At 41.2% G+C, this 12,302-nt stretch overlaps 1 protein-coding gene across 1 annotated transcript in view; it reads left to right on the plus strand.

The window, feature by feature from the left end:
* col12a1b (collagen, type XII, alpha 1b) overlaps nucleotides 1-12,302 on the plus strand; it is a 130,657-nt gene that overhangs the window by 21,595 nt on the left and 96,760 nt on the right. Inside the window, exons 14-15 of the mRNA XM_041958233.1 lie at nucleotides 8,943-9,212; nucleotides 11,784-12,050. Coding sequence (XP_041814167.1) covers nucleotides 8,943-9,212; nucleotides 11,784-12,050 — 537 coding nt within the window. The remainder of the gene's footprint in view (nucleotides 1-8,942; nucleotides 9,213-11,783; nucleotides 12,051-12,302) is intronic.

The raw sequence follows: 12,302 nt of genomic DNA on the forward strand, positions 1-12,302 counted from the left end.
TTTACTCGCCTTTTAGCTCTGTTTTGGTCTCCGCCGACTCCTGAGGGAAACGTCTGACATACAGCAGCTTGATGTTTCACTTTTTTCACCAGCTAGCCTCTAACTGTTGTTTACTGTGTGCTGCTGAGCAGGTAGTGTCCTGTATGTTGATCAGAGCTCGTCTGATGGAAGCAGCTGCTGTTGCTAGACACACTCAGACTGAACAAGTCAGGAAATGTGCTGCAAAACAAAAATTATGATTAACGATTAAAAGGATTAAAATTTCCTTTAGTGAAGCAACACATTTTTTTTTTCCTAATTAAGATATAAAGTGTGACGAATGTATCCTACAAAACACAACGATGCTTAGCAACCACTGACTTCTTCTGTACTTTGAGACAGAAGATTAACCTTTAGTAGTGCGTTGTCTACAAGAAATACAGTGAATAAATAAACATGTTAAGATGTCTTAATGGGTGTCTTTACAGCTAATATAGAGACGCAAAATAAACAGTGTGGTAGCTTAAAACTAGGCATTATTTCCATGTCAGTTGTGGCTTGCAGCTGTGACTCACTGATCCTCCCAGATTAAGTGATTAATCTGTTTTTATTATGACTATGTGGCTTTACAACCACAGCTAATGTTTGAGGTTTTACTATAATTGCTGTGACTAAACCCCAGAGTCATCAGAGGGGCTCTTTAAGCACATACAGCAAACATTTAATACAAGTCTGTGTTTAAACATGGCTTTCCGTTGCCCCAGAGCAAAGTGTGACAGGTGATCCTACCTTCAGTATCAAGACAGGGCTGCAAATGTCAGGCTTATTGATACAGGAGAGTAATAATAAACAGTCAGAACAAGAGCACAGAGAGGTGGAGAGAAGGGAAAGAGTGGAAGGAGAGGAAGATGGCATCCAGTTCACCTATAAGCTTGCTATTGGTGTTATAGTTATGTTAAAGAAAGTTAATTTCTTTTCCACTTGGGTTGTATTTTTATAGCTTTCCTCCATCATTCCTATCAGCTCTGATAATGGTTTGCTCACCATGTTAATTGCTGGGATCTAGACACAGTTCTCCAAGCTCATGTTAAAGATCATGTTAAAGATCAGATTAGCCCATAGAATTACAACAAATCAGTGGAGGCATTTGCTGTTAGATGTTTCCTTTACTGAAAAAGAGTCTGAAGGGCTGGACATGTCCCACAATTGTTAGGACTGCTTGCCGACTGGCCACATATGGACTATGGCAATAAAAAAAAGTTGGACTGCATGCACATGGCCTGTGCAGACCCTTGCAGACATGAGCAGATGACAATTTCTGCCACACTGACTCTTGCAGCAAATCAGCTATCATGTGGCATCCTGGTGCAGTAAGACCCAGACCATGTGCTGCAACGACCCTGCTTCCATGTCATCTGGGGACCTTTGCCGCACGTCATATTCCAACATAATTGCAATGACGGATGTAGTGAAGTGGTGTTTGCTCACCAGTGCATCTGGGATGGTGGAGCTGTAGCTTTGTGAGCCACATATGCTAACAGTAACAGTGGACACAGCAGCCAGCCACACAGGCTGAGAGGTAAAGATGAGATACAGCAAGACCGGACAGGAATGTAACCCAGCTGAGAGCAGGACTAAAAGGTTAGGAGGAGCAGGAGAGACTGACTCATTCCTGTCTCTGTCTTCCTTTCTGTTTGTGTCTCTGTCTCCATGTGTCTGTGTTTGACGCTGTCTCTTTCTCACCTTTTGTCTTTCCCATCTCCCACTTCATTTCTCCTTAATGCTGTTTTCTTTATATCTGTATGTTTTGTACCACTCTCGTTGCCCTTCCCTCTATTTCTCTGTCTGTCTGTCTTTCTTCATCCCTTCATGTTATTTTCTCTCACTCTCCTTGTCTTTCTTCTCGTTGCTGTCAGTCTTTCTTTCCACCTTGTGAGGGCTTGCCTGGAATTTAATAACGTTGTCCACAGTCCCTGTATTTTGGCGAACACAGCCTGCAGATGCCTCCCAGTTGGCAGTGCCATGCAATCAATGCAAACCCCACAGCTTTTTTTTTTCTGATGCTCCAGGTGGCCTTTACTAGCACAGCACTGTGTATTTCGCCGTGTTGCATTCACTGTCTGATTCATTGTTAGGTTGTGTTGGTAAAGCCCCCAGACATCCTATGTGTTGGCCCACATCAGAGGCAGCTGGCAGGAGGTTCCTCATTACCTTTGTTTGCCTCACATGTAGGGCTAAACCTACTCAGATCTGCGTGGAAAACGGAGCTGCACTGATACTGTACCCACATTAAAACCAGTGAGCTCACTCTTTCTTATTGTAAAAACTCTTACTGTACAGTTAGAGCTCATGTTAAGCTTCATGGGGGCCTCATTTGTGCGCAAGACTTTTCTCTTTACGACCAAATGGGAGCTAAAATGGAAAACTCTGCTTTATGCCAAAATCGACAAGTTACACCGTTTTCTATAATACATCAAATCTAATTCAGGTCGCTGCCCGAACTACTGTTTAAATGCTACAGAGAGTCTTTGTTTTCAGTCTCTCCTAATTTGTTCAAACAATGGCACAGTAGATCCCAGGATAAAGTCAAATGACATTTGTATAAATGAGGTCCATCTTGTTCATTTGTTTGTTGTAAACCTGTCCACAGCTGATATATAAAGGCGCTGCAGCTGCTTTTGGCTTTGTTCACCAAAGCGCTTCAGTTTGGACACTCATTTGGAAACACCCCAAAAACTCGACATTAACCAGGACTGCCTGATTGTGGAACCAGTAAAACATGATGCTGCTGTGGGATGGAAAGCCTTTCAACACTGTTGAGTAAAGGGAACATTTCAGGAATCACAAAAGGAAAACTTATTCTCAGAGTGATGAAAGTGCATTTTTGAAATTATGTAGTTAATTTCTGATGGCTTCCACAGGCGCTAAAGCCAAAAAACTGTCAAAGACGAGCGTGAATGAAACGAAAGTTGTAAAATTGGGAAGATGAGGTGTCTTTGAGGGGGTTTTCATGCTCATGAGCTCTATGTCGTCCTTTCATGACCCAAGTGTCTATTAAACTAAAACCCCATAACAATCTAAAAATACATGGCTGTCAACCTTTAAACCAAAAGTTGACTTGTTGAAGATCCAACTTTGTGAAGCTTGTGTTGCTTTTCCTTGATTGTTGCTGTAATTAGTCCAGGACCACAGCTTGTTACACCCTGTCACAATGGCAGGCAACTAGCTTTTTGCAGTTTTCACCTCTATTAGCTTTCCAGGCGTGCTTCAGGGGGCGCAGGTGAGGTTGAGGTTGGCGTTAAATCGAGGTTTGCACTTATTTTCCAAACGTATCACAAGCCTTACTTTCCAGCTCGGCCAGAAAGCCTCAGATTTTGGCTGAAATCGCGCTTCGCTAAATATTCCTGTGGTGATTCTGGCCGACAACACGCTCTGTCTCTCTTTAGTTCCCAGTTTAATGTCGTGATGAAAGAGCGAACATAAATTTTTGGCCAAAAAATGACATCTCTTCAATTGTCACATGAAGGTGATAAACAGTATACAGGGAAAAAGAACATGAGTGCTGTCGGATGTTATTCAGACTGGCTGTGAACACATTTTTCTCCACAGTGATATGGATTACCAAAAGAAAATGTGTCACAGACGTCAGATATATTTCCTTCATGTCTTCCATCATAGTCTGTGATGGAAGATATTCTGTTCAATAAAGTGAACAGACCTAATGCCGTGGAAGGGACACATTTATTCACAGCACAGCAAGTTGAATCTATGCGATTATTTTGAAACAGCTGCTCATTGGAAGTGAACCCCCTAAACCTGGGTGGGCATCACTTACAGCTGCAGTTAACATTTATTTTGATTCTGCTCATCAAATTGAATTTGATCCAATCTGAACATGGTGATGTACAGTTATTGCTCATAAACACTGAGCTATTTCTGATCTGGTAAACAGATATAAAGAACACATAGATATATTTTGCCTGGAGTTGAACCTTTTGCTTTTTCCTGATTATTTGGCCTTACCTAAGTTGATTCTGGGGTACTGATACGGTGATAATGACTGGGGGCATCAGAAACTTTGTGTTCTTTTAGAGAAAATGACGGCAGCTCAGCAGGTCCAGGATTCATTCAGGACTAAGAAATAAATAACTGTAATTTGAAAACATGTTTCTTGAATGGAAAACTCCAGATATTTTACAAGTCCAGTCAGCTTTGGTTGAAGACTACGAGTTTGTGACTGAAACAGATCTGTTGGTGTGGAGTTAGAATGAAGTGAGCTGACCAGACCTCCATAGCTGCTCCTCATCTCTGCTGCAGGCTACATTGGCCACTATGAGCATAATACACCTGAATCTCCTAGTTGAACTATCAGTGATTGAGTTGCGTTGTGGGTAATGTAGGTGCCAGAATGTCACAAGGAAAAAAGTATGATATCTCTGCTTCTGCTCAATCAATTTTGAACCTTTGTTAAAACTGTCCATTGTGAGTCCAACAATGTTGTAGGAGTGCAGTGCTAATTTGTGGAGTACTCTTTCAATGAACCTACAAGAAAATTTGAAAGCCATACTAATTCAGAACTGTTTTTGATATTGAACAATACAAACAAACTAGTTCGTATCATGCGTCATTCAAACTCATCTCGAAGCAAACGTGTTCTACCTGTTTTGAATGGCCACACTCGATGGCGGGGTTAAAAGCCGGCCATCACAGCCTCCTCCTGGCAGCATCCCACTGAACTAATATGAAGAATGTTTCAGGTGGGGATAATGGAGGTAGTTAGTGACCTGGAGAGAAAAGTTCAAACCTGGCCTGCTTTCTCACCTCCGCGCATCTTTGCCGGATGCATTTTTAGATCCTTCTGTGTCGGCAACCTTGCTGATCCAACGCAGTGGTCCCAATGAATGAGGGGGCAAAACTGAACACCCAAATCCGTCAGTGTTACTTTGCTAATTGGGCCAGACAGGATTTATCTTTTGATGTGTAGTAGCACCAGCAACACTGCCAGAGTGATTTTTCCTTCCCCCATCTGGGCCACACGTACGAAAACTGCAGTCACTCTCTGCACTCCAAGGTGCGTTAAATGGCTGATGGTAGATGGAACATGTCGAGCAGCCAAGTTTATGCAAAGTAATAAGCCGAGAGACTTTCCACTGTGACTGCAAGGTTTCAGCAGCAGGGAGTCCCAGACTGAGTCTCCCCCTCCAGTGTTGTGCTGGAGAGCACAGGAGACATCGCTGCTTAGAGACCAACACAAGAAATCTTTAAGAAACATTACAGAAGGCAGACCTGACCCGTGCTCCAATCGTGTGCCCTTCAGGTGCTGGAGAAGCCAGCAGATTTGAGTTGTGGTTTTAGAACTGTTTCTCAAAGGTGGAGATGCATTTAGGACATAATCTGCTGTTTCTGGTTCTTTGGATTGGCCAAATAAGGTTGAATTTATCCAGTCAGATCATTTCTGTCTCTACGTAAATGCTGGTGGGGTCACAACTCAACTGTTTTGTGATCTGAATGTATATTGAACCAGATTTAAAGTTGATTTGAATCACTTTTTATTGTGATAATGGAGAAATATTCATAATCAAGATGGAACCCATAAAACTTTACGCAATTTGTTGACAGAACAGTTCCAACACAAGGTCCATTTAGTGGCTGTTCTTGAGCTTTTCGATATTAGCACACAATCTTCTAGATAGATAGATAGACAGATAGACAGATAGATAGATAGACAGATAGATAGATAGATAGATAGATAGATAGACAGACAGATAGATAGATAGATGCATGCAAATCCGTGGAAATATCTTCAAAAGTGCTTTAAATGTCCTGCGGTTTTGTTCAGATTTGCCTCCTGATGGGTTGTGGAAAAATAGACCCAAGTGCGTTTGAGGTGGCGTCTGCAGAGTGCCAGATATTCCATACTCCATCCGATGGCTGTCTGTGGCTGTTATTTTCAAAAGCTCCAGATTCGGCTTCCAGCTTTGAGAGACAGCGCTCCTTGAAGCAGATAAAAAATGGCAGCAGCAGCAGCCGTGGAGAGCTCCCAGCTCCCCGCTAATGGCGGCTGCAGTGGCGTCTGTGCGGTGAAGATGAGTGACGGCGACTGAGCAGCACATGTGAAATAAAAGACAAAAATAAACTAATATATCTAAATGAATGAATCAAAGTACAATCCATCCAGGATTGGCAGTAACATGAAGTCAGATGTGTTTTCCAGAAATTCTTCAAATCAGATGCAGCAGTCATATTAAAAGCCTGGTTAGAGTAAATTCACAGCTACCTATCAGAACTAAGAAAATGGCTCTTTTTCAGTTAGGATCTCCTTTATGGTGTGCTTTTAAAACTTAATTTGCTAATTTAGTTTTCTATAACAAACTGCTCATCCATCTGTCTGTCCACATCTTTTGCACATTTAAAAATGAAAATGACATTTCCTGTATCATTTGGCAGGAACAACTATGGCCTCAACAACCTCCAGGCATACGTCTTTTCAGTCCTTTTATTTTCTAAATGAGATTTTTCAATGCAGAGGTACTGTACACCACTCTGTGCACAGAGATTTTTTAAAAATGTCCTGAATTTTGTTGTCTTGAATGGAGGCCAGAAACAGTTTTTCCGATTAGAGCCTGGTGCCCCCCCCCCCCCCCCCCCCCCCTCTCTCTCTGAAGATCTGTATCAGTTGGCAAAAGCTTGAACGTGATTTATTTCATGCTCAGTCTCTTGATTATATAGCTGGATTTGATATTTTGTGCTAATTATCACGTTGTGGAAACTTGGCTTCTCAGTCTTTCCAGCACCTCCTTTGTGCGCACTGTCACCTACTCTAAACTGAAGATGGATTATAATTTGATATTGACCCTCCCTCCTCCTCCTCCTATTCCATCATTCCACAAATATTCCCAGTGTTCTGCTCCGTCTGTGTCGGAAAGTGACTGTATGTCCGCTTGTAGCAACATGAGCCGCAGGTCGTGGGAATTAGATTTGGTCTCAGTTGGTTAAACAAATCTATAAGGGCTGTAGCTTCCGTGTGCTGCTGCCCTCAGAAAGTTGAGGTAATTAAAACCTCTGTTTGTGTGTGTGTGTGTGTGTGTGTGTTCTTGATTTACCATCTGTGTAGAAACCAGGTTCAGAGTGAGCACATTTTTATAAGGTGATGTCATTTAGTCCATCTCTTCAACAGGGGTTGAATTTGGGGTTTATGGTTATGGCTGAAAGTTACAACAGTTACTCTATGAGAAATGCACAAACAACTATAACTGGATGTTTTAAACAAGCCACAGTAGGACTGCAATAGTGTTCGCTCTTTGTTGTACCTACTTCACTGCACAGAGAGGGGGTATTTTCTTTTAAATGCTTATCACATCCTCCATCACAGTGTGGGATAGTACAAACTACATGCTGAGAGCCTGAACACAGGGGCCTCTGGAGCTAGTTCCTGTGGGAAGCATATATCTTGTTTGTAATGTTAACATTTTGTCCAAAGGGGGCCTGCAAAGAAAGCTGTGGAGTGTCCAAAATCTATTTCTAATCATTTCAGGAACATACTGCAATATGCCATCAGTTACTTTCATGTGCCCATTAGATTTTATTTCTGCCTGATGGTTACACTCTGGGAAACATCAGTGAGTCACCAAAAATCTTAGGAATCGTCCTCTGGGGACTGTGAATGTACACAGCCAGTCGAATGTGAAGCCGGTCCGTAGTTGCTGAGAATCAAACAATGTCAACATCCTCAGGCCACAACGCTGTCGGGGCAGACCAACAAATGCAATTAATTAATGAGGAAAAATGTGGTCATGTTTGGGCTGAATCGACATTAGGTTCACAAACAGCACTTACAAATTAACAGTGAGAACTTCAGGTTATGGATATAACCCCAGTTCTCTGATTGCTATGAAAGAACTTTGTTTGGTTTAAAAGCTTGTTCTTCTTTATCAAAAGCTGGGTTTTATTTCCATCATTGTTTCCGGTGGTAGTGATAACATGTCAACGCAAGAGGAACGAGAAGAAGATGAGAGAGATTCTAAACAAACCCGAAGTTAGACAAATTTATATAGAAGAGAAAGCTAGACATAATACCCAAACTGTCCATTTTTAACATCCATCCACTTGAAATAACAGTCGTAGCCACAAAAATAAGATCCAAGCCATAAACTGAAAAGTCTGAGGGCTATTACGATACATTATTAAAGGCTGGCTAGTTAAAAGGTGAAAGGGCAAATTTAAATGTGTCTGCACGATACTGAATATCAAAGTTTGCAGCTGGCGCTCTACCAACAGAGGGAAGCACTGATTTGATGTAGTAAAGATGTCCAATAGGCAACAAAGAAGAGATTTCCCCCTCTTGTTGTTATCCCGCTGGCTCGGTGGAGACCCTTTGAGTTCATCCGGTTCCTGACACGTTTCATGTCTTCCCTCCGTCCTGTCTCCCAATGCTCTGCACTCATTAATGAAGCAGAAACGTCTTGAAAAAAATCACGTGTTTCTCCAGTCGTCTCCCTTTATAGCTGTGGTGAGTTGCTCAAATCTTCTGTCCACTCGATGGCCTTTTAATAGTTTCCATTTCAGACAATAATGATCTGCCAGCACATCCAAATGGTTCCTTTGTTTTACAGGGAAGACGGATTAAAAAAAAAAACCCAAAACGTTCAAATACTGGGAAGAACATTTGAGCAATCCAGCCAGTATGATTTTAAACAATATAAAACTCAGTTGAGTTTCAAAACATCTGTTGTGATCAGGGAGCAAATTTGGGGGTTTGGGGGCACTAATGTGCATAAAACCAGGGAGTGTATCTTTTGTCCAAAATCTAAATACCTACAAAAAAGATGAACTGTAAATGATTTATTTGTAAAAATTGTATTTAATCTGTATTTATTTAATACTTCGCTAACCATTTTATCTAGAATACATAAATATTGAATCACATCCTAGAGAAACCCATAATAATCTGCACCTGTTTTCAGATGTGGGCCCACCTAAAAACCTGGCCACCAGGGACGTGACCGACACCAGCTTTGCAGTGTCCTGGACGGCGGCGCCCAGTAACGTGAAGATGTACCGGCTTCGATGGAACTCGCTGTTCACTGAGGAGGCTGGAGAGAAAACGGTGCCAGGAGACGTTACCAACACCGTTCTGGAGGGTCTGAGTCCGGAGACGCTCTACGAAGTTTCTGTGGTCGCCGCCTACGATCACAGAGACAGCGACCCGCTCACTGGACAGGAAACCACTGACGGTAAGACCATAGACTGCAGCAGCCTATAGACACTGAATGAGCTCAGGAGACAATAAAAATCCCATTGGTTAAATTACATAGCCAGTAATAAATCAAAACCTGGGTTGCAAATTGCCTCTCAGTTACAGTTACAAATAAAAGAAAATATAAAAAAGGCAGAACAACGGGAGCAGCTCGGCCTTTGAGAGGCATCTGTATCTCTCCTAATTCAGTCCATTTTGTGTATTTTCTCGTTCATATTTGCCCAAAATACCTATGCAGGAAAGAGCATCTCTTATCGGAGGTTAAAGTTGGTTGAAGCTGCAAACATCAGTTGCTTTTAAACCACCCAGACAGGGTCAATCCAGCTGTCTCCAAGTCAGAGCTCAGCTCATAAACCCATTTCTTTAACCGTCAGAGGAAGTTGACAAAGTTTTTATTGTATTCTCAGAGTAGACAATTGGCAGAAAATACAATGTTTTTATTACAAGGCAGTGTGCCATATGAACAGTCAAAATAGATTAAATACTTCCTTTTATCACAAAAACAAAATGGTTTTTAGAGCTTGCATAATCGTAAAGTTGGCATTCTGCAAAAGGTTTCAGCTTTCTGCTCTGTGTAAATGGTCCAATTTTAAATTGAGCTATTCATTTTAGACGCTTTTCAACAGTAATTTGGAGCAAAGCACCAACATTGTTACAATTTTGCTGTGTAATGCTCTTCTTAATAACACTCATGACTGAGGGGAATATCGGTACAACGTGTGTGTCCTGTGAATGACGCACCGTGAACTGCATACTGACTGATTGTATCAGACACGGAGCACGCTCTAAAAGTGTCAACACATTCCTCATTCTATATGCACACAGGGGAAATCAAATGGTCCAAATCCACACACAGGCCGCCTAAAACAAAGCAACATGTAGATGAACAAACACATTTCACTGAATATTGTTCCTCGAACCATCTTAGCAGCAGAACTATTACATCTACATCTTCGCAGATTTGTTCAGATCTATCAACACATTGAAAAGTTGGATGCTATGTTTTTTCCACCAATAAAAATTCTCCCAAGTGAAATTAGGTAGTCTGAAAAACTTTCCTTGGGATCATTAAATATACATATTATTCCCTTGCAGAGTAGTTTTAATCACTTGCAGAATCATTGGAATAAGTTAATTTCATTTTATGGGGCTTTGGTTGTTTCGAGGGAAAAGGAAAATGTGGTTAGCATTTCCTGATCACTTCTGGGTAAATGCCTAATTCATAAACAATTAGTTTTGGCATGACGCTGATGGTATTACTCAACATTTATGCCTGCAGTTATGAATACATAACGCTTATGGAAGGAATATAATGGAAACCACACTTTTTAGAGTTGAGATGAAAATTAACTACATTTTTATAGTTAAGTAGCAACAAGAAGACGATGAGTGACCATGTGCACATTCAGAACAAATAAACAGTATATGATCTGTTAAACGAGGTTTGATGGTGGAGGGAACAGCGTGGTTGGATACTCTGAGTCATATTCAGTACCATTAAAAGTTTGAACACACCTTCTCATCCAATGGTTTTTCTTTTTATTTATTATTGTCTACATTGTAGATTAATACTGAAGATGTCAGAACTATGAAATAACACATATGGAGTTTTGCTGTAAACCAAAAAAAGTGTAAACAAAGCAAAATATGTTTAATATTAGCGATTCTTCGGCTTTGGGTCGCGATGATCGACGATCATTTCTCGTTACGTAGTTGAGCGGTTCTTGCCGTGATATGGAGTACCACATTACTTGAATACAGCTATTTACTGTATACCAACACCACCTCTGCACAACACAACTGATGGCGTCAAATGTATTAAACTGAAAACCATTCCAGGTGAATAGCTCACATGGCTGGTTACGAGAATGTCAATAATGTGCAAAGCTATCATCAAGGCAAAAGGTGGCTACTTTTGAAGAATCTCAAATATAAAACATATTTTGCTTTGTTTACAGTGTTTTTTCTCACCACGTAAATCTGTATGTGTCCTTTCATAGTTTTGATGTCTTCAGTATTGATCTACAATGTAGACAATAATAAAAACAAATAAAGAATGAGGAATGAGAAGGTGTATCCCAACTTTTGACTGGTCCGGTTAAACAGAAGTTCTGTATATTTTAGACATTTGTCTCCCTGCTTTAACAAGGCTAAAATGTTCATTGTCCATGATAAAGCTGTGTAGAATTGGCTGTAAATTTTGGCTTTGGCCAGTGTTCAGTTTTCCAATATGCTGTATGTGACAAGCTAAGATTTAGCTGTTCTGCTAATGCATCCGGTCAATGGCCTCCCCCTCTAATATAGCATATCTCTAATTGCTTAAATATTAATTGCAGAATTTGTCATAACTACATTGAAAATCTATGGGGAACCACAGAAATTTCACTTATGTATTTGAGAAAGCATGAAAATATTTTCCAAAAGATACTAAAACATACTAAATATTAATATATTCTGAAATCTTGGGGTTCATGGTGGCCAATCTAGGGTTACTGCACACGTGATTTAGGCTGAATCCGACTTTGAACACTTATCTTTTTGTTTTCAGCATCTGCTGCTGGTAAAATGTTGACCGTGTCAGATGAGACCGAGCGAACCATGAAAGTCACGTGGATGCCGGCACCGGGGAAGGTGGGCCACTACCGGCTGAAGCATGTTCCCAGTGCTGGAGGGAGAGAAGTGACCCTCAAGATCCCTGGGACGGCCACTTCTGCCACCATGAAGCGCCTGAACCCCATAACCACTTACAACATCACCGTTCACCCCATCTACAAGCGCGGGGAAGGAAAAGCAAGGCAAGGAGTAGGAACGACACGTACGTTGGTCCATAATTCAACCCTACGACAGACAGTACACTGCAGAAACATGTCCATCTTAACCAAGACGTTTAAACCGGGGTTAATTCTTAAAACATTATCATTGGTGGAATAAAATTCGAGAATTTACTGCTCAGGTAGATTTCAGCTTTTAATGGAGCCCACCCCCAGAGTCAAAGGGTGTTGTGTGATTGGCCTGCCAAACAGGACATTAGGTATAAAATTAAAATGTTTAAGTGTAAGATTTGGCT

This window comes from Chelmon rostratus, chromosome 18 (genome assembly GCF_017976325.1).
Source record: "Chelmon rostratus isolate fCheRos1 chromosome 18, fCheRos1.pri, whole genome shotgun sequence".
Lineage (NCBI taxonomy): Eukaryota > Metazoa > Chordata > Actinopteri > Chaetodontiformes > Chaetodontidae > Chelmon > Chelmon rostratus.